Here is a 24,808-nt window from a genome sequence, read left to right on the forward strand (position 1 = left end):
CATCTAAAAAACAAGGAAAATGTTATGTTGCCAGCCCTTATCGTACAAGTGTCATTCTAAAAAACATACTGTCCGTACTATGTAAATACGAAACGTTATGTTTTTTTATTATCAATCTATTGTTGTTTTATTTTTTTTATTAAACAACGAAAGAAGTATCATGTCGTGTGCCGTCGGTGGTTAAAGACTGCGGCTAACATAATGAACAAAAAAAAAACTTAATTTACAAAGAAAATTTTAATTACTTTTATTAAATAATTTAAAATCATTTATTTACAATGAAACAATTCTATAAAAGGAAATAATTCGGTTCGGGGTTTGTTCTGATAATAGAAGACGCCAAATAGTACGGGCGCTGATAATTATAAAAAAAGTAAGTAAAATTATCGATTTTAATCGATTGATGTCACCAAAAATCAGGGCTTTGATTGAGCGAACACCGATTTATGGCGGCGGCTTCAAATGTACGCGATAAGCGATCTTACTAAGATACACATTAATACATTCATATTAATTTTTACATGGTGTGTTTACTCAAAATCACACAGTGACGTGCCTAACCTTTAGCATCGGAGACAGCTGTCTGTTACCTGCTCGATTATTTGACCCATTAAGCCTTAATCAAACCTTATGGGCCTCTTTTGAAAAACTACTTTTATTTTTTTTTTACCATTTTGAGACCTATTTTTGACATTTTAGTAAAGTTTGCATTCAACGTTTGTGATAAATCAATTAATATTTTTGAAAACATTTTAATATTCAACGTTATATATTTTGTGGCTTAACCAATCTCTTTTGTAAATTAAAACTATTATTTCAAAAACTTCCTTTAAAAGCATTTGATGACCCCGTATTGAAAATTGTTTTTTGAAGGAAATTATATTTTACCCTTGTTAACTTTGTAATTTTTTTTACATTTTTTGTTTATTAAATGAATAATTTTATCAAAAATATAATTAATTACTAATACTTTTTATTAAACCGCATTCGTCAAATTTCGATTCTTTTAACACTTGCATATAAAAAAGTTTTTTTTGTGATCACTAATGTGATGCCTGCATGTGTTGGTGAACTATGATAGCATCTGGATGTGAGACACTCACACATGTGCAAAAGGCACGGAAGCGAATGCCTTCACGCTTTGAGCGTTACATTAAATGATATGTTTTTTTTTTATTTGCAAACTAAATGACGAATGAGACAAACACATTCAGTTTTTTTCATTCGTAGTAATAAACTCATTGATCTAGGGTAATGCTTTTAACACCACAATAAAAAATGATAGTGTAAATACTAAATTGAAAAGGTGGAACCTTAACCAAAAATGTGAGAACATGATGAAAACTTTAAAAAATATATATATTCGGGTTATTTTCTGTTAGTCGTTAATAACCGTGATTTACAAATTATTGTTGAAAGGTGTTCAAATCTCGGACCTCCTTATACGGACGCAGTCTGTGACGCTATCACGGGACCACAACCTGGGTTTATATTCATTTGCAAAAAAACAATATTTAAGAAGGGAATATGGAATTCTAGGGATTTACGGGACTTGTCACCTGTCACTGGCTGGATTATATTTAAAACTATCTTGGTAAACTCTGTTATCAGATTAATTTAAACTTGTCCAAAAATATTCGGTCAAACTAAAAAAAAAATGACTGCAAAATATGCTTACTAATTGGAAAAAGGGATGTTCATGATTGGCATTACCACTGCATTTTTATTTCAATACAAAAAGAATTTCTAACATTTAAAGCTTTGTGTTCGAACAATTGACTAAATTTTATTAAATATTTGTCTCAAACCACGTACCTACTTTTATATGTCCACCGGTTTTGAGACGTACCCATCTCTTCGCCAGGACACCAATTAAACTTACATACAAAGCTCACTAGTTTACCCACGAAGAGACGGGTAAGTCTTGAAACCGGTAGACGTAGGAAAGTCAGTGAGTAGTTATTTACAAATATTTATTAACATTTAGTAAAAAAATAAAATTATTATGTTTGAGGCACTAACTTTGAGGTTATTCTTTAAAACAAAATTAAAATAAAACATTCTGATTTCAAAGCTACTCAAGCTTCTACATCAAGGTATAATTAGGTAACTTTTTAACCGGTCAGTTGAAAAAATGAGTGATTAAAAATAAAGTTTGATATTAAACTATTATTTTATTATTTTTTTTTTTTTAATAATTAATTTGTTTTTTTGAAATTAACTAATTGTTTGTGGTGCATAATCTGGTATTGATAGGGTTAGGTAGATCCAAATGGTCTTGAAAAGAAATTTACTTTGTACTCTTTTCTTCGAAAAACAATATTAACCGTACATCTTTCGCGAAATATAATTATAGAAATTCCATGCATGACTTTAATAAATAATGTTTGACATTTTTATCTAATATTCTACGAGTATTACGTCATGCATGCATAAGTCATTTATGATAAAAGTATTTCCTTTAAAGGTATTTACAATATATCGAATGATTATTTGTAATCTTTTTACGCAACAACTTTAATATCTGATTTATATTATTAAATATTCATTAAATAACATATAACATAAATCCTCATGTGGTGTTATACTATGTTATACCGCACTGCAATCTGGTATTATGACAATTATTATAAAATTATCGCACCGAAATTATTTTCCGGATTCGCTTACTGATTTTTATTATTTGAATGATATAAAAGTGCGTAGTTTTCACGCCACACTAGGCCGAATTTAAGTGAGTTGTAATTTAATAATAACCGTTTTCTATTGCAGCTTGATTGGGCGGGGTAGTGCCATACCTAATCTGCCATAATTATATTGACGTAAAATAAATTTGAGTAAACAATACTTTTGAAACCCTGTGGTAATGCCGTCACATAAGTTTAAATAGAATAGACAACTTAATTTTTCAAACAAACTAATTTTTATTGAACAACGGAGTTTTATTTTGCTTAACAGGCATTAAATTATACGATATTTTTCACAAATCATTTGAAATGGTATATTAAACAGTAGAATAGAATATTAAATGCGTAATTTTTTTTAGCATTTAATATCTGAATTTCGAGATATCTTGTGATTTGCTTAATTTTTTGTTCTTTGAATAAAGGTTAAGTCGAGTTTTTGAACTTTTTGTTTTTAAATTATTATTTATTGTCTAAAAGTCACAATACGCTTTACGCTTTTCTTAGTTTTTTATAAAAAAAACTCATTAAATTTAAAAAAAAATGGTTGTACAAATTTGTACCGCCAGGAAATTTCAGAATAAAAAAAAGTTTTTCTTCCAATAGGAAATATTTACAAAAATAAAAGGAAAATCCGCAGTGTGATCAAACCACAGAAATATTAGAAAAAAAACTAATTTTCTACAAAATTTAAAATATTGAGGTTTGTAAAGCAGTTGTAATTTTACACAGCTAAACAGACGAGAGTTCTACGTAAAACTGATCCCCAGGAGTCATTTTTTTAAGTTGATTACTTCTAAATGGCCACAAGTTCTAAAAAACGTCCAAATATGCATCGACAGTGATTAATTACATCAAATGTATATGGATATATAAGTTGTTTTACACCTGGACAGATTTGTACGGTCAGAGAGAGAGATTTTTAGCGCGGTCTATTAACAGTCTAATAAATACTTTCCATCAATCTTGCAAGGAATCGAACCCAAGAACCCAAGGTAGACAAATACACTAGCCAGTACGCTATGATGCAGACAATCTATTCAATTTAAATTTTCAGGAATTTTACTCGAAAATAGCTAGTATTAGACGAAGTAGTTATTGAGACGAAAACAATCGTCCAGGATTCAATGTTGTTCTATTCGTATAGATCTTAGTAGAAATCTATTATCTTGTGAAGAAATAATTTGTTCAACTTTTTAATATACGAAATTTGTCGGCTGTAGCTTGATTTCAGTAGTCATTGCGTAATCGACTAATACTCTACTCAAATATCAAAAATAGCGATAAGACATTCTTATCAAAATACATAAAACACGAAATAAAACAACAACCAAAATAATCAAAACATAATTACAAACATTATTGTGTGATACTACAAACTTAGAACATTTATTAAAAAACCACAGTAATATTTTTAAATAGAACATACTTAAAAACACAATTATCTGGATTAATGAGTGCCAGACGTTATCCGGATATCTATAAATCCGGATAATTAGATGATCATTAAATCAAGCAAATGTTTTGAGAGAAAATGCTTTTACTAATAATAATAATAATTATTATTATTATTATGGATAACTTATATAGCGCCATTTTCGTAATATAATACCTCAAGGGCGCTTTACAAAGTGATTTTATAAAGATATAAACTTAATTTTAACTTTTTAATTTAAGAAAAATAATGTACTCATTTACGGGCAGTGAATTCCTTATTTCGTTGTTATATTTCCTGATAACCATTCGGATATTTGGCAATCCGGAAGACTGGAGTTCGGATAAACGGAGTTCTTTGTATAACTTTTTCAAGCGTATGATCGGGTATAAATCTACGTATTTATTTTGTTAATAAAAAAAATATTTCAAATAAACCTATGCATTTGAGTATACTTGAATTACATTAAACAATGACAAATAAAATTTTATAGATGTGCGGATTTTCACCCTTTTTATTTACTTTGTTAAGTTTCGGTTTTCAATAGTGATTGGTGATTTTATGAGAAAAATAATTTTAATATTTAAAATTTACAACATGTGTTGTAATATTATACTTATGCATAAATTCATTAGATCCACATGCAGATAAATTAGTTAATGTTTTTTTTTTCATATTAATTCCATAAACAAAACAATAAATTGTAACGGTGATCCAAAAATCGTAGGCTTATAATTTTTCTATTTAAATTGAAGAAAATCTGGAAAAAATAAATAAAAGGGTTATCTAGTCTACCATTTTTGCAAGAAATATTCTCCAAAGTATATAGATGATAAAAAAACAATATATGTCAGCGATGAATTGTATAAAGTCAAATCAGTCAGAACTAATGCTTTCTTTATTCACTAGTTTATTTATTCATTCAAAATTACAAAATTAAATATTTATGAACTTATTAAGGGTTTTTAGGCTATGCCCGTGTCAAGCCACAATAAATAACAATAAAAATACACAGTAAAATTAATTAGATCAAATTATAATGACATCGAATAACAATCTAGAAAAAATGTAAATATAATAAATAATCCAATTCTAAAGAATACAATGCAAAAAAGATAATTAAATTATACAAATTAAGAATCACACATTATCAAATATACAAAATAGTGGTATCATTTAAACCAACAAAATAATAGTAAAATATAGTAGTATTAAAAAAAAAAAAAAACAAAATAAGAGCATCATTTAAATCAACAGAAAAAGAATATATCTATAAAAGCATAATTGAAATGATGATTGAGTTATGTTTTCTAGAAATTCACTCAATACTATAGTAAGAAATATAAGAAATAGGAGCAATAAATTATATGCTAAATAATAGTACGTACTAAATTAAATTAGTAGTTAAACCTACAAAAATATAAAATACAAAAAAAAAGTTAAAATGCATTTATCTATTTTGTATTATTTTACAGTATACTGTTTTTACTCTTAAATTTCACAGCTTATACATTTAAATTGAAAACCATACAAGTCTAATGATGTCGGAAAAACCAGGTCAAGTGCGTTTGGAGATAATAAAATACAGTAGTGGAACAAAATAATTGGCCAATACGACCTTAAAAAAATTGATAAAATCAAACATTCTGTCTTATTTTACACATCTTTTGTAAAACAGTTTTTAAAAAATAAATACGTTTCGGTTTTCTTAATTTCATAAGTTACAAATATTTATTAGGTACCGTGTAGACAGTAAAATGAATGTCAAATAATTAAAAGTTGATTGGGCAACGTAACTAGGTAGTTGTCATGTTAAATTGTTGAAATAACGTTCATAACTTACTAACAAACCCTCAATTCATTACACAGGAATGTATAAGTAAGTAAAAACTGACTACACCTTACGGGCAGTAGCGACCACAAGTCCGTGACCGCGCTGAATATAATGCCTTAATAAATGTTCAAGAATAGTTTTTAAAGAGTATTAAACTAATGTTCCTGACGGTACGTTTTCCTGTATTCTTTCAAATAGGTATGTAGATACTACGTATACAAACATAGGTAGCTCAAGATTTGCAAACCGTCATCTAAAATTCAAAACAATATATCTACTCAAAAGTAAATATTTTTTGAGATCCATAAAAATGTTTTCCGTTTTTGTACAATGAAACATTTCAGCTTTTTGCAAAAAATTCCAGGTACTAAGTAATATCTGAACACGTTTAATTTATTCGTTAGTTTTATCAATAATATTAAGCCTGGACTTTAATAATTCTATCCTTAAGATTTTACTCATGTCGGTCTGTTGAAAAATCTTTCAATGTTAATATGAGCTCTAAAAACATTTGGGAATTAATAATAACGCAATTGGAGATATGATGTTGTAATTTTGGCACGACTGTGTGTATTTAGTATTTACATAGCATTAATTTCATAAGCTTAAAATAAGTTTAAAATTACGAATTGGTGGGAAAAAGCCATGTGAGACAGAAGTTAAAGGCTTTTAATTAGCAGTTATTTTAATAATGACGGGGAGTAAACGACTTTAAAATAATAAAAAAAACATCTTTTGTTTTTAACGCCGATAAAATCACAGTAATTATTATTGAATAAAAATTATCGTTCGTCAAAAAAAGAAACCAATTTACAAAGGTAAGAAAATTATGGGGACATTAGTTTATTTCACTATAACTTACGTCTTGATCAAAGGTTTATGTATGCATGTAAATAATCAGAAAGCTAGTGCATCGCACCCCTGGAATAATAGTGGCATAACTCAAAAAACATGTTTTTACGGACAGTTACACAAACACCCAAGCTATCGGTAAACTAACATTTATTCGCAAAAACAAAGGCACAACTTAAAGTTTACTCACATGTGACATCTCGTTTTAAATGTTTTCAGAAACAACAATGGCATTAAAATGTTTATTATGAGGAATTTGTACAAAAACCTTTACGTATTATGGTAACATTTTACACATTCCTAATTATACATATTTAATATCACTGTCACATATTTATTAAATGCTGTTTAGCTCCGAGGGCGAAAATGGACATTTTCATATATTTAATTTTCTTGGGTTGTAAAGTTCATAAATCTTCTTTGTCATTGCCTTGTTTATGAACTTTATATATTTTATATTCTAGCTGATCTTGTTTTATCTTTTTTTGTAAAAAAAAAACTGTATTTTTATGATTTACCCAAATATTTCAATTTTGGTGGTCGTTTTTAATAATTGTAAATAACTCACTATTAGAAAATGGGAACCACGTTGTAGAGCGGGATGCGAACCCGTTACACTTGCTATAGAACCGAAAGCCGATTCAATAAATGTTTTCTACGGTTTTTTGTCATATTTAATTCTTTACCTTTAACTCTTAAAAAAAAATCATTTGCTAGCGGTGATGTTATACAGTATTACCTCAAATAAAAGACATAACATTCTGCAATTAAAACCCGGCCACAGAGCATCGTCTTTATCTTCCTTGTAATAAGTTCAATTCTCGTGCTCTTTCTAATTAAACATATTTATCGTGGTATTAGCATAACTTTCACTCATATAATTATTCTTGGCATAGCAAGGATAAATATGTTTTATATTAAAATCCTGCATATTGGATTTGAATAAATTTTACTTTCTAAATCCGGTATGAAAATGACAATTTGAAGATTACAAAAAATACAACTTCATAATTTAAATTAACACGAAAGATACATCATGTTTTGTATTCTATGAACCCCTGTGCCCTACAGCCAGAGTTGAGTTTATTCTTGTTCATTTGTTTTTAAAGAAACATAAATATATTTTTAAAATCATTACATGAGTAAATTATACGAATAGGAAAGATATTTAGGAAATTTTATGTATTTGCAAAAAAAAAAATGGAGTTATGCCATTATTATCGTTAAGGTGCGACATTATTTTATTGGGAAATAGTTAAAACTATTTTTAATTCCAATGTTTTAGATTTGTTAATATAGATTATTGTAGATAAATTAATAAAATTTGTGAGAAAAGAAAACTTACTAGAATGTGAAATAAATAAGTATTAAATAATTATTAGAATAATATTTTTAATTCTACCCAATTTTCTGTATCACACTTTAGTGTTGTGTAATGTAGTCACTTGTTAGTGGCATTATTCCATCACGTTATTGTATTTGTACACAAAATATACATATTATGTATATATTCTACGAAATACATAACGCAATAGGTAAATGGGGAACTATGTGTTGCTTTAGATACCCACTAAAATGTTCAAGTGTAAATAATTAGTGTATATTACTATCTCACCTTTACATAGAATAATTGAGATAAAAATGTACGGAAAGAGAGACAAAAATACTAAAATAAAGAAGTGTTTTAAATTGAAAATTGATATTTTGTCGAGTATATGTATCTAACATATATATACTGAAAATGAAAATCGGATGGAGAAACATAAGTCCGCCTTTGACACGCTGCTACATTTAATGTTCGGGTCCGATTTCTAGAAAAGACGACATTAAATAAAGGTGTAAAAGTGGTTTTATGTTGCAATGTCTTATTGTCTGTGGGCTGACACGAAGCGTGACTCGTCTTACCCTGAAGTAACGTATAGTCGAGATATGCCGCATTTAGTGTATCCATATAGTTCCCTATGTACCATCGGGTGCAGATGAGGTATAATAATGTGGTTAGAGAAAACTTACGATTCAGAAAAAAGGGTGAGAATGGATTTAAATTAAGTAAAACCTACCACCGTAGAAAACATGTTTTTTAAAAAAAAAATATGATGTCTAATTTATATATGTTTGTATTATTTATTTATAAGTGTTGGTTAAATGTAAATGGTTTATTTTGTAATTCATATTTGTGCTTCAATTTTTCATTATTATTGGAAATGTCTTCTAATTGACATTTATTTTTCAACAATGTTTGATTATGTCCAAATGCTTGCAGACTGGCTGGATTTCCTCCCTAGGGAGTTGTTCATATTTAAATTTCTTCACGAAAACCCTTTCCCTCTCTGTTGAAATAAATTTATTTTTCACTTTTTTATATTATTAATATTAATTTCAATCGTTTAAGCATCATTAAATAAATAACCAATGAAATAAGGAGATTCTGCCAAAACACAGGAATTTCCTAGCTATTCATGACTTGAAACAAAAAACCCCTGTACACTATAAAACTACAGAAAAATCTAATAAAAGTATACTTCAGTTCGGTTGGCTATCCTAGCAAAAAATAAAATTAAAAGGAATTGAAGTTTGTATTGTAAATTCAAGGAGAGTAATTATAATTTATATTTAGTAAAAAATACGTTTAACAAGTACTTTGCTTACGTATAAGGGAAATACTAAGCGATCGAATTATACTTTTTTGTTATCCATGGAAACAGGGGAGAATTTCAGCCATGCATTAACCCGTTTAAAACTGTTTATGGATAATATCGACATTAATATACCTTCTGTTTTGCTTGAAAATAATAAAGACATTAAATAGCCCGTTTCTTATTTTTTCCCCTGTCCAATTAAACTTAAGACAGTTTGGAAAAATAGTGTTTACTTTTTTGCAAAATGGATTTGAATAAATTGGTTATCAGAATAAGTTCGCATGTAAATGCCTCAACTCGGTACGCAAGTAAGGGGCACCTCTTTGTATCAACTTGCATGAGAACAGGCTTATCTGAAAATGATTAATGCCTTTGTTTCATACATCTTTTTATTAGTTCTCATATAACATGCAGTGGCTCGGAATAAGTGTGAAAATTGCGTGTTTTTTGTTGGATTCCAACGGCTTGTTCAACGATTCATCTCTTTAATTAACACCGTTAAGGCTTATATCTGTAATGAATATGAATCTAGCGTATTAATACCCATTTTAATTCATCATACTAGCAATCGTTTGAGGATCACGTGCACGTCAATTTGCGCAGAACTTCTCTTCACAACTCGCACCCAGTGGAGTACTTAAAAGAAGAAACCCATTCGATACGCATACATTAGTATTTAGTGAATTAAAAACATGATAACATTTATTTTGGGTACACGAGGTACATATATATTTAATAACATCTAAAAATGTAATTTTTATTTTTTCTATTGTATGTGCATGCTTCCACTTTCCATTATGTTGTATCCCAACTCATCACAGAGCTCTTGGTTTCACAGAATTAGGGAAACATTTTTATTTTTATGTAATATATATTTATTTCTATGAATAAATAAATACAAAAAAACATAATTAAGAAAATAAAAAACAATTGCTTCCAATGAAATATGGTGAACGTTATATTTGATATTAATACAAGTAAATTTACAAAGGTGATTTTAATCCTCAATATTACCGAATCGTCCTGGTTCAGAATATAGAATATAGATAAAAAATATAAACAAGTTAATATAATATTATAATTTGACTACACGTAAATTCAGGTTTCAAATAAACATAACGAACGACTGCATTGCGTGTATCTAAATTAGCCATGAATAAATAAATACATACTTTCGCATTATCTTTATCTAATTTATTCGCTAAAATGCAACGATTTTTACAATTTTCTGAGTTGGCACCAATGCTGATAATATTATTTTGCGAATAAAGGCTTAGTGGTTACAAAAATCCAATTTTCGAATTATTCAATAAAATAAGTTATACTCAGTAAAAGTAAAAATACAATATTTACTAAAGCTTCTCAAAAAACTGAGTAGTACACACAAAGTACACGTATCCCCATCCCGTTAATTTAAACATCTTCCGTTTCGTGTTTGTTCTTACAGGTGCGTGAAAGCATTTCAAGCAATTTAATTACTTGATTTGCAGGCAAATGTGTTATGAAATGAACATGGCTTCAGGCGTATCTGTCTCTATGTCCCATAGCGAAGGTTGGAGATGCGAAAGCAGTTACGCCAAACCTTTCCTTGCCGGTATCAAACGTTTTGAGGTCAGTCACGACTAGCTTGTCCAACCTGTGTAAACATACTGCGGACTACTATCTTTATATGGTCAAACCATATCAATAAAGCGTTATTTCATTCAAGTACACGCAGATCCTACTTTAAGTGCCATTTCGTGATATACATACCTTCCGTTCGATCTCGAATAATAAGTTTAGTATAATTCGTCCACGAATAAGTTTGCGTCTTTGGCCACTCTAAAGAAACAAATCTGAAACATCCTCAATGAGAAGAGAGAGATCTTATATCAGATTATTTAAATGTATTTGAATACTCTCAGCTGATTTGATCGAGACACACTGAAAATGTTCATAATATTCAGATATCGCTAATATTCGCGATCAAATCGGCGCGATTCCCCCGTACTCTCATAAAGGCGAAAGTTTTACGCGAACCGAATGGCGTGATTCTGCCTACAAATTGTGGATGCTTCGTCTCAGGAGATGGCGGTCGCTGATAAGGCCACATTCTAAACACTTTTTTACTCTGTTAACGACGCTTTTACCTTGAATAACACTTAAGCCGAACGGAAACTCTAGTACAAATGTCGAATTTCGTGAGCGCTACCTCCGCCATGCGCGCGGATAAAAATCTCCCTCTCCTCTTTTCGCACCTGCTTGTAAAAGAGTAAGAAGAAAGTTAACACGTCGGTTACTCCAAACTTTACAATGTTATATTACTAAGCAATAAAATATTCGGAATTTTATCGTTATTTAATTTAGCCATAAACAGTCCGTTAATTTACAACATTGTCAAATGCCACTTAGCTCGGCTCCCCGTGTTTTAAATTCATTATTTGTTTTAGCATAATAATAGTTAACTTATAAATAATCAATTGTGCTTTTCTGTTAGAGTTATCAAAACAAGTAACCCACGATAAACTATGATTACTTTTTATGTCAGACCTCACAAGATTTTTAGTAAACATTGCTAAAAATAATATAATCTGAGAAACAGAAATCGACAGCTACATGTATTATACTCGCTCATTCGTACTGCAAAAATAACATAATGCATCCAAAAATGGTTTCGGTGATAACACGGTGACGATTATGGATGTCCGTATATATAAGGTAGAGTCATATGACACACGAGTCCCTTACACTAACTTATCTCTATACATTGATGTCGGCTTTGAATATAAGAGGATATATTATCAAAACATTTGTATGACAGTCGAGTATGTCGTAGATAACAAAACACATCAAAGAACGACTTTTAACGCATAATCTAACTTAAAAATAATATTTTTATCAGTCGGCGTATACGAGAAACGAGAATATCAAAGAGTTATGTTGGAAAACGCAATCGGCCAATATAAATAGTGTATAATATAAAATGACGGTATTGAATATTTGTTCTCACTTTTCACTAAATGATACCATATCGGAGAAATAATATAAGGTCCCAGGTACCAGGTACCCGATAATGTGATTGTTCTGATTCTGAAACACGTTTTGGAGAAAATATATTATTATCGTTTGATCAAACGCCAATATATAACACGATCAATTCTCCTATGACGATAAATTGCTGTAATTAATTGGGGTATTAGTGTTCGATGTTGACAAAGCTGCGTTAATTTTTAAGGTATTAAAATGTTATTAATACCGCGCAACTAAAAATTAAATTAGTTTCATTAATCGTTAAAGAAAAAGCCCAGTATGATAGTAGCAGAAAAGTTCCTAGACACAAATTATATTTACTGGTTTTAGTTTTCATCCGTTACCAACCTATGTTGATACAATAACGCTCTGTAAAAAGGGGGAGGGGGGCTCATCTTGGTCTTAATATAAATATCAAAAAGTCCAGCAACAAATCCTGCCCTAACTAATGGCCAGAGGATCGAGAAAGTTGACAGTTTTAAATACTTGGGAGTTCACATAACTGAGGATGGAAGCATGCACAAAGAGGTCGCAACCCGCCTAGAAATTGCAGCAGCAACTCTTAACATGATGCGTATTATCTGAAACTCTGATTTATAGTCAGTCAAAACGAAATGCTGATTATTCTACTCTTGTATAATGCGAGTACTCCTATATGGGTGCGAATCTTGGCACCTTACCAAAGCTCGAAACACTAAACTTCTGAGTTTTGAAAGTAAGCGCTTGAGAAGAATATTAGTCATAGGTTCGATTTCATGACCAACATTGAAGTCCGATAACAGACGCAGCAGCCTTCTATAACGAGCGTCTTGAGAATGCGGCGGTGGAACTGGCTTGGACACGTGCTGCGCATGCCTCAAGAGAACCAAACCCATTTTTTTAGAAGGCCGTCAATGGCGATCTTTTGACTATATTCGGCGGAATTAAAAGACGCGGGGTTGACGCGGGAGGAGCCGAGAGTGCTGGCTGGCTATAGGGTCTCCTGGAGACGTCTGGTGATGTCCATATGCTCCACTTAGGGGCGGATGTGGAAGAGAAGAAGAATTATAAAGAAGGAATGTAATTGAAAGAATGTTTAATGCGCAATATTTATAATTTAAATGAAATTATGTATTAAGTTATAAAAAAAAAAAACTGAACATCAGGATATTGGAATGGAAAATATCAGACATTAAGACGAGGATAGTCAAGGTGAACAAACCGGAAGCTGAAATCGTATAATATATTAACAGTATGGCCAACAAACTTTTACGGACCTCATTAAAAAGAAAAGAGTGTATCGTTTAAAAAAGGTTTACTTTAAAATTCTATTTAAAAAACAAAAATATTACTGTAGTGTTTATTCAAATTTAAAATTTGCCTGTACTCTATTAATATTTTTATTTTCTCAATTTTAAGTAGTGTCGGTGAAATAAATGTGTTTATATTGTTTAATAATAAATATCTAGAGTGATTTAAAGAATACTTAGATTTTCTTTACTACGTTGACGACAAAAAGTCGCTGCGGTGGCGAATCGCGGCGTTAAATTACTGTATACGAAAATTGTTATAAGTTTTTGACAGAGTTCCCGAGTCGGAAACAGTAAGTTGGAAATAAGTAATTTGCCAGCAGTGACAGGCAAAAATGATTTATTACCAGTATCAATATAATATATAAACAAAACCCATTCAAGTCTGGCAGAGGCATTGTTCGCGAACCGCCGCTCCGCATGAAAGCTATATAAAGTTTTAGAGTATCAACAAAGTAAACATCTAGATTTACCAACTTCTCTTTATTTCGAGACAGCGATTTAGGGAAAATCAATATTATAGAGAACAATAAAAATGTATTAATGCCGTATTTAAGTGCGAGAGATTTAGATGAACTTAAATAAAAATAAACGTCAAATTATTTTGCTGTTGTATTTTCTTGATAGTTAGGTGGAATTCAGCAAAAATGTGTTCCAACCAACCTCAAACTGAGATAATTGGTGTTTAACATTTCTAAAATTCAATTAAATAGTGGGATAACACATTTTTACAGAACACTAAAAAACTTTTACCTCTGTAATAACAATCTCGTTTAGTTGACTGACCAGTGTTATAAAGGTCTTTTGATTAGCCGATACAATACGACGCAAAAAAGTGTTATCGAACTTATGAATTTCTTTGGACGCACGGCGGTTAAGTTCTCCTAGAGGATGGAAATTGGAATACACTGAAGGTTCCTGTCACATTGTCATCATATTATTATGAATTCCTCAAAAACACTCGAGATGTCCAAAGCGGAATGAAATCAGTTCAATTCCCATGCACTTGGCCGTGCTGGGGTACGGAGTGCGCATTGTGGTACCACAACTGGTATCGAACAATGTTCCAATGTGCAGCTGCGCGAACAAAATGGTTTATTTCGGACATTTTATACTCGGGACCGTACCGAGATGAGGATCATAATCACCGAGACAGATTTGTTGACAAAATGGATTATATTTATATTCTTTATTGCTCCACTTACAGCGCCCAACAATGGATATTTTTATATGTCCTTTGTGCTCAACATGCAGATGTGCATCGCAAAATACACAGAAATATTAAAAGAATTCTCTCGGGGGTAATATTTGCCAATTTTATTATGACCTGACACAATTCTACCTACTGAGCCGAGTCTGTAATATCAACACAATTAAACGATATTTAATTAAATGAAACATGTGTCCCGATGGCTGATTTTAATTTCTATATGCGTATAAGGAACCAAATTCAATCGAAGTTATTAATTAGTCGTCAACTTATGCGTAAGCGATGTAATCCCCTTTTATGGGTGGTTATGAATAGGCTTAAAAAACTATGTCTCATTCAATATTACAAGCAATCAGATGTATGTTGGATGGTACAAAAGTAAATGGATGTGATAGTGCCGTATTTGAACGAACGTATCGCAGAAGCGTCGTTTGCATTCAATCATAGCATGACGTAAAGATGTATCGCGTCAGCCCATAACTCTCCATCGTTACGTTAAATAGTTAAGAAATCCGTAATCATAAAATCTTAATGAAATGATAATTAGTTTCAAATTGCCCGAGTCGGTAAGCATTGAAGTTAAATTACCTCCAAAATGGAGATAAGTCACCGTAAATGGAAACGTAAGTATTCAGGAATTGAAAAGATCGTTCACTTAGTCGCTTTGTTGTGTTTTGTCGTGTCTACCGTTTGAAATGTAGTCAGTGCGGAGTCGTTAGCTGGCTTTATGCTAGCTTGTTTGATCTGAATGCGTGGTAGTCAGTTAAGCTCCTACCAAAAAACATATATTACGGTTTCACTCAGCGATCCGATCCGTCTATACCGCGCCAGCGCAGAGCACTTCCATGTCTATTGTTTATGTTCAGTCCTCTCCGTACAGATTATAACATCCTTAATGTATTTTAAATGTCATTTTAATATTATACTCGAACACGCCTCCTTTCTCGTTGTATATTTCAATGTAAATTGAACCGAGGCGTGCATTCAGAACCTGCATAGAGTAGGCACATAGGGGCACAAGTATTATGTGCTCTTTTTGAACTGTGAGATTTTATCATAATACATACGCATTTAATACTACGGTATAATAGTGATCCGCTTTATTGAAAGGGGTTACACGAATGTGGTCGTCTCTATCGACACCGGTTTTGGTATTAGATGTTCCAAAATAAATACATTACGTATGCTAAATAACCATGTTTACACAAGCGACATTTTGTTTATTTTTCGGCTTAAAAATATTGTCAAGCTACCTACTGATACATTTTTAATATAACGTTTATGTATATTTATAACCAAACGCTTTTTAATTATGATTTTATTCACAAATATCACACATATTATCATTATAATGTTATTATAGTATTATATTTTATACGTGTAGTGTGGATGAATTATTTATATTTTATTACGTCACCTACTGGTCGATGTTTAAGCATATGAAACTAGTGAAAAGATCAGATATATTATGTTTATTTTATGAGACTTAGACAAAATATAATGTGTTTTTTTTTTATGCCATATATAAAAGTGATCATTTTACTAATGAAATGTAACAGCTTTTTTCTAATGTGAAGATTTAAATATATTTTTCACATACATTATGAATATGGGTTAAGGCGAATTTTATTTTCCCTATTTGCGAAATGTTAACAATTGCGATTTAGCTTGATAAATTTATGTTATACATTATAGTAATAGGTATGCAAAATATTTCCAGCGCTTTTGCGATTGTCAAAAACTATATTCGTGTAATCAGTATGCAGTATGCAATAGCTATTTTTCACAAATTAATTTATAGGGGTTGCAATCATTCTTTTTGAAATGATGGCTCCTTCGTGCGTCTCTCTCTGCTTATCGACCTCTGTATAAGTCCGTTTTCCTTTAACTCCCTTCCCATCTTCCAAGATCTAATGAGGATACAACAAACGACACCTTTTCTAATATACATCTCACCGATATAACAATCAACTTTATCACTAATTCATATAAATTAATTAAAAACGCCCTCTTGCGGATTCTTAGTTTTAATCACCTCAAAAAATAGTAGTCCTCGTGTCAACTGGTGTTAAGTAATAATTACTACTTGAGTATACTTGTCGAATTATATTTGAAAACTACATGACCAAATTGAAGACATAATACGCAGAAGTACATCATTTTCACTAGGCGACATAAGAAATTATTGTCCACGATGTTCACTCTCGACAAGTTTGACATGAAATGCTTAAATTATTTTTAAAAAATAAAAATATTATTTACTCGGATAACCAACTGGTATATATATCATATGTTGAAAAGAAAACAATTCACATGTAGCACCACTGTAAATTAAAATATATTCTCAAACACAAAATAAATAGTAATTTAAATCCAAAAGAAAAAAAAACACTAATTATTTTGAAAGCCAACGCCGTACGTCATTATGATTATTCGCAAATAAATCTATGTTTGATGATTTTGTTATTACATTGAAATAATTGAAAGTTCGCAATAAATTTTGTCTATACTTAGATGAAACAAGACGAATAAGAAGAAGAAGGTTATTCCTAAAAACTTTTGGAGGAACACAGTTGTAACAGTATTTTATATTTTATTTTGTAATTTGTACTCAAATGCAGTTTTATGCACCGAAATAACTTTAGGACAAATAAAATAATAACAGTGTAAAATGTTCCTTCAATACGGGCCATATAAAATAATTCCAAAAACAAGTGATTATGTGTCGGTGACGTGTTGTAAAGAAAGGGTCAGTTTGTATCGCTCAGCGTCCTGAGAGAAGACAGCGCGTTTTAAGGCCAATTAATCTCCGGCTTTTGCAGAGCGCAGCAGTGTCGCCCGCGTCCGGGTCGCCACCGCCCGCGCCGGCGGCGCCGCCGGGCCGAGCGTCGCCGCCGCCGCGCTGCTGCGACACGGGGCGGCCCATCTTCCAGGACCCGGTGACGGGCCAGACCGTGTGCTCGTGCCAGTACGAGCTGCTGACGTACCAGCGCCTGTCCATGTACTCCGCGCCCTACTCGGAGGCCGCCGCCGCCGCGGGCATGGCAGCCTACTTCCCCGCCCTGGCGGGGGACCAGGCGCCCTTCTACACTAACGCGGTAAGTTGCACACGTTCCCCCAATGACAACATCCGGCATAAGCCATGATTGTAGACAATAAACTTAATTTTCATGAACACACTGACTATATCATGAACACATCTCTTTAATTCCTTGACTGCGTTAATAGAGCTACATGCTATATCCGATTGTGGTCACATATTTGCCTTTTAAAAACTACGTCTCTTTGGTTCGTCCTTTTCTTGAATACGCCTCTGTAATATGGTCTCCTTCATAAAAATCGCGTCGAATCAGTGCAGCATAAATTTATAAAAAAAATTACCAGAGACAACTTTAACTATACTGACATGGAACTTTATTTTATGATCCAGCCATTCTCCGACCTCTTAATGCTTCTTCACGTAGACTTAGAAATAATACATTTTTGTTCCTCAGTCATCATAATAATAACTATGGTATCCAGAATGATTCGATTTGTCAACGAAAATCAGGATCTGAAGTATTTCGATTATAAATTAAAAAAAGAAATTAATATTAAATATGGTCAGTAAACTCCTTATATATATAATCAACCTATAATGTTTGTTTAATAAACTTATTTGTTTTTGCTCTTTCTTTTTATTGTTGCGTTTCTAGTTTTATGTTACTGTGTATGATTGTTTTCTAATATACAGTATTTTTAAAATGGACTTAAATAAATAAATCTATTAAAATAAAATTAGCTATAAATATCAAGGGTTATACAATTTATTTTTCAAAAAGAGTTTATTGACAAAAAAAATCTTTTTGATATGAGGGAAACCGATAAGAAGACACTTCGTCGGTAAACGGTTTTCGGTATGTGGAGAGAAAGCTTTCACATTTCCCTCAAAAGTTAAAGTAGAGCAAGCACTAGGATAATACAATATTGTCCTGTCCCAGCAAGGGACGCATTGTTCTCGTGTGAACAGAAATTTAGAGTGCAGGGCAATGGACCGAGACACTGTCCCAAAGATAGACAGGCAGGCTCCGCGGGACAATGGATTACACCCACCATTGACAGGACTGTAGGACCATAGCAAATTGATCGGTGTATGCGTGTTGCTTCCGCGAATATTTTTGACGCAATATACGTTTATTAATTAGTTTATCCTCCAGCAACTCTAATACTCGTTCGTAATTCACGACGCCACGTATTTGTTGTCTCAGTGTTCCACATGTGAACTACAGCCGGATTTTTGTGTTATCCAATTGTCAATGCTGTTTACGGAACTGGCAAATACAATATTGTCCTGTATATTGTATTGTCCTCGTGTAAACCCAGCTTTGCGGTCGAAAAAGTAAAAATATTTTTAGCGGTTTAATGTTAAACCTTTCAGACTAAAGTTTTGTATTTCGTTTGTATCTATTAAAAGAAGTTCGCCTCGTGGTGTAATGGTCAGCGCATTTGACTACCATTCAAGGGGTCTCGGGTTGGATTCCTATAGTTGTTGATATGAAATATTAATTTAAGGCGTTATTACATTACAATAAATATTTGATAGTCCTTGGACTGGCACAAGAAGACATGATCAAAAGACACTGCATTGGGTGTACGAAAACAGTGCCATATGCTTCATTCGACGAGGAAAGTGATTGATGATGATGATGGATAAATAAGTATATTTTTTTACTATGTTACCTTTTTTTAGATATTGTGTATTTGAGAAACTATTTAATATAATTTTTAATTGGTCATAAAATGGACGTTTTAGAAGTACGAGTAGGCCTCTATTTATTCGCTTAGAAAGCCAAAAATGACTCTTGATTGACAGCACAAAACTCGAATATTGTATTCTCGGTTCCTATCATAATTGCATACAATTATAGTTAACTAAACAAGCTGTGATTTGTAAAAAAAAGAGTTATATTTCTCCCCAAGCCAGTCAAGAATTAAGACACCACAAAACTTTTTTCATTGAACAAGATCAATTGAACGAGTTTTTAGATTTCCGTGAACAACGTGAATCTCCCGTGTGAGAAATTTCCATCCCCAAACATTTGTACCGCGTGTGTTACACTTCCTTTACTCGTTCCCAAACCGCCTTTCCGTCTAACAAATTTTCCAGACTTCAAACTTTCGCGTTATCGAATTTTGCCACCCCTACCTCCTCTGCGGTAGGACGTTGTACCCCTAGGGCAGGTGTTGTGCATATCTGTGTGCAGCTGAAGAAGGGTTGCCAAAAATAAATACGGAAGTAAATTTAAAAAAAATACAAGTAAATAAAATAATAAGTGTTAATTTTAATGTCACATAGGTGCTTATATCTTTAAAGATATTGTGTATATTGTGCTTAGGCACTAATTATAAATATAGTGAGAGGCTGTTAACCTTGAAACCGGTCGAAGTGTAATAAAAAAAAATAAGGGGTTTATACAAATTTATAAACAAATAAGTGTAAAATGTCATATCACAAATTGAAAAATGTTTTTGATTACAATAATAGTTTTAATATTGTTCAAAAAACCAAGTGATGTCTGTTGAATTTGTTAACACTAGATTTGCTTTTATTTGTTGTTGTTACTTTTAAACATTTTTCAACCTGAAACTATACTTAACATTTTTCAACAGTAATAGAAAACATTCGAGAAAAGAAATATCAAAGTCTAGGCATTTACATGACTTAGGAGACCTGTTATTGCCTTGCTTAAGTTGCCACTTTACACACCGTGGAACATCAAGCACTCTGCTTATGTTTAAACATCCATGTTTTAAATGATAATCTTAATAACTTCCTTAGGTGCTAAATTCAGTTCTTGTTTACAAAAATTACAACATATGTAAAACATTGTTACCTGAAATATATATCGAAGTCTAGGTTGCGAAAAAAAACAGTACATTTTTTTTTTAACATAAATACCATACCAGATTTTGAAATGAAAAATTCTAAACTGTAATCGAGCTAGAAATTTATATTTGAAAAAATAATGTTAAAAAACACGCACTGTAAAAATATATTTATATTAATATTGAACCGTTGAAAGCAAAAAAAAACCGTTTTCTTTATTTTATTTTTGATTTTCATTATACAGTAATTTTTCGTGTAACTACCGTTAACAGGGAATTTTACTTTCGTGCTCTTTTATATGAACAATCACACATCGATAAAAACAGAAAAAAAAATCGATTCTATCTTGGCTTTTATAATATACGATATGATCCCGGCAATGCTTTGCTGTTGCTAGATTTTTGAGTACATATAGATTAAACAAACACAATCGAAATTATGATATAAATTTTTGTATTTACTGAAAATTAAATACATTATTATTTTTTGTTTCGGATTACAAAGATTGTGAGGATATGCGTGGCAGGAAATTTTAATAAATTAGTATTTGAACAATATTTTTCTGTCACTGTCTTGCAGATGCCTCCCCGAGACTGTGCGAAAAAAAAAACTGCTTGTTGAATCTTTTACGCCAAACTAAAATAGACAAAATTTATTTTTAGTTAACCCGTTTTCCGCATATCAAAACTGAACCGATTTTATTATTTTTTTAGACAGGGTATCAAGATAAAATTTAACGTATAGGTACAATAAATAGTTATCATAATTGTTTACCGTGTGCCCAAAGACAACAGATAAAACTGGGCGTTTTTATGGGTTTTCGGATAGTTCTAGTTTCCATAATAAACAATTAATTAAAAAACAAAACAGTAGGCAGACGCGAATCATAAATATCTATTCTGCTTAAAAAACTTAAAAACGTAGTGTTTTTGGTATTTTTTTAAGTATGCATCTAAAAAATTAACACTGCTCTTGTGCCATAAAATAGGGAGAAAATACGGGAATACGTTTGTATGAAGAAAAGTCAGACCGCGTTTCTTGTAATGATTACACATTATCATTCGTACTTACAAAACTTGGCTTCATAATGCTTTTATGTAACCATAGGTGTTCTTGAATAAAACCATCGAGCTTTTGATACACATTGACCTTCTGAGCCCAAAGTTATGACCAATGCGTATTTTGTCGTTATTTAAGCACCAGCTGGGTTTCGATATTGAGCTTGATATTGAATTCGAAACCAATATGCCTGATTGTGCGAGAAATCGTGTTAAAACCGTTTGGATAAACGTAAAAAAGATGGTTTAATTTTTCATGAGTAAATAAGTACTTGTTTATGATTGAATCCCTAAGCTAAAAATAATTCGTATTCAAATATAAAATTATTTTTGTAAATGTCAATCTCTGTTCTTTTTACCAACAAAGGTGCACTTAATTAAGGAATAAGATTTTTAAAAAGGTATTGAATGCCAGTTAATATTATTTTAGCATTACCGAAAATCCAGTAAAAACATATAAATGGGTAGAAATTATAGAATCCAAGGAATTCATCGGATTAGGATAAAAAAGGATGCTGTTTGTAAACATTAAAAAAATAAATAAATACACAAAAATAACATCCTCCCAATTTATTCGTATAAGCATTCTCTTCAAATGTAGCCCCGGTGAGACGTTGAATAAAACATTTACGGTCCTAACTTATTTTCTACAGATAAGATTGAAGATTTTGAGTGCTGTAAATATACCTATATAAGCTCATCATTTTGCAAGAAACCACACGTCAATCGGTCCAGTATTCATTTAGTATATCGAGGACACACATACGAACATTGCCTTATATATATACGTAGATAGATTATCATGTGTTCACTGTTTTCAGAAAAGATAATTATCAACTCCCAAAATAAAAACCGGATGAAAATATTTTATCAAATAATTATTAAATGATATATTTTTATAGTTATAAAACCGACATTTTCGGGGTATTCGCTGGAATTAATCAGAATTTCATTTTCGTAAGTTTGAGTACATGGCCACGGTGACGAGCGTTTTGCGTAGTGACGGTGCGGGCGCGGCACACAGCGCTATGGACACTTGTTACCATATGTTTGAGTTCGCCGTGGCCGCGCCTCGCTCCAAAACGCTCGCCACTCTGGCCATGCACTGATTTTGTAAAGTTGCAAATTTTCGCATAGGCTGCAATTTTTGTCTTTTTATCTACTCGGAATGCCGTATAGTTCATTTAATTTATAAAGTTAATGTACTGATAATAAATTTTCAACACGGACTTTACCCGCTCAACTCGAATCTCTAATTTACATGCGCATCTGTTTAAAAAATTCACGATAAAAAATATGAGATTGAATTTTTAAATTTTCTAGTAAAAATATCAATCAAAATAATGGATCTAGTAATTACTAATATTTCTTGGTGGAAGTGCATTTATATTATTAAATACAGATAAAATTAATGGTTAAGATAAAAATTTTAACCAGTTTTAATTGAGAATTTGTTACCAGTTTGAGGGACACGAGTGAACAACATTTGAATGTGGTTTATTATTGTAATCAATTTTGTGTTACATTTTATTCTCATGCTCACATACAATTCAAATATCTCATGTTCCTGGTTCCTGGTTCCTATTCGTCTCGAAAGTTTCAATCTTGAGTTGTGGAACAACCTCTGTAACTTCACACTTCCAGGCTTTCGTAAAATCGGAATGTTAACATGGCTGCCATTTCATGGTGATATTGACAAACGTATACACATGATGTATGCACGCGAGTCTGGATGTAAGCATGGAGGGAAATCGCGTACGAATTTCCCTTGTTGAAATTCGAAATTCGAAGACGCAAGAAAAACAAAAATCAGACGCCTACCTTACACAGCGAAAAATGTTTGAGCATGTAGTATGCATAATGATTTTACCCTCTCGATATCAGGCTCGATCAATATTACAATAGAGACGGAGAACATTTTCAAGCAAACGATATGGATGTCTAAGTAATGATTATTTTTTGGGAATTTTTAAAAAACATTATAATTTAAAATAGTATTTAAATAAGTCATGTATTTTCTTGAATAAGAACTAAAAAAAACTCTGCATAAGATTGCAAACAGAAACTGTTTTGGAAAGCAATAATTATGCAAAAAAACACAGTTATTGAACAAAACACCACACAAGTACTGTAGAAGCATACTAATTTTAACAAATAAATAAAATTTAAACAATTTGACTATATTACAAAACAAAAATTTAAGAATTGTTTGAAAAAAAATTAGATTAAGGTAATTTCCACGTTAAATTTTTGTACCAAAAAATACTAAAATATAGATTACGACAATAATACATTTAATTGACTTATTTTCACTGTTTTGCTATTAATAATTATGATATGCTATTAATAATTATGCTCATAAATTGAGAAATAATATTTTATTTTTATTTATTTATTCATATTTTACTCTTACACACTATAAACAATAATAAAAATTAATCTGACCTCACTGAAGTTACCCATACCAACGACACTTAACAATATTCTTTTTTGACATGTTTTTACATTTGAGAATAAACAAAGAAGACTTACTTAATAAACAGAGAGAATTATCAAAATATTCAGACTGTTTTAAAAACTAGGTATATTTGTACACCTATATTATTTATATTACAAAACGCACAATGAAAATAACAAAAACCTTACATTAGGAGCAGTTGATTCAATATTGGTTTGGGCGAATGAGACAATCCACTTTACTTCTACCTAGCTTCATTATCCATTTTTTCATAGCCTTTTTAAACATTTTCTCGTGACTAATTGTTATAATAGATAGTGGAAGTAGGTCATAGATTTTAATTGAATAATACTCAAAACACCTTTGTCCGAAAGTGGTATTAGTTTGTGTTTGTTTAGGTTGTCTTTGTGTTGAGGATCTAGTGATTATATTATTTGTATGTGATGTATTGTAGGGGCTATGTTTTTCATTTGA

The 24,808-nt window shown here is 31.3% G+C and overlaps 1 protein-coding gene across 1 annotated transcript in view; it reads left to right on the forward strand.

The window, feature by feature from the left end:
* Positions 1-24,808, forward strand: part of mirr (iroquois-class homeodomain protein mirror) — a 112,689-nt gene that overhangs the window by 20,985 nt on the left and 66,896 nt on the right. Inside the window, exon 2 of the mRNA XM_088237699.1 lies at positions 17,775-18,050. Within this exon, the coding sequence (XP_088093825.1) occupies positions 17,775-18,050 (276 nt within the window). The remainder of the gene's footprint in view (positions 1-17,774; positions 18,051-24,808) is intronic.

The sequence above is a fragment of the Micrasema longulum genome, unplaced genomic scaffold (genome assembly GCF_059751315.1).
Source record: "Micrasema longulum isolate JH-2025_06_02 unplaced genomic scaffold, ASM5975131v1 h1tg000107l, whole genome shotgun sequence".
Taxonomy (NCBI): domain Eukaryota; kingdom Metazoa; phylum Arthropoda; class Insecta; order Trichoptera; family Brachycentridae; genus Micrasema; species Micrasema longulum.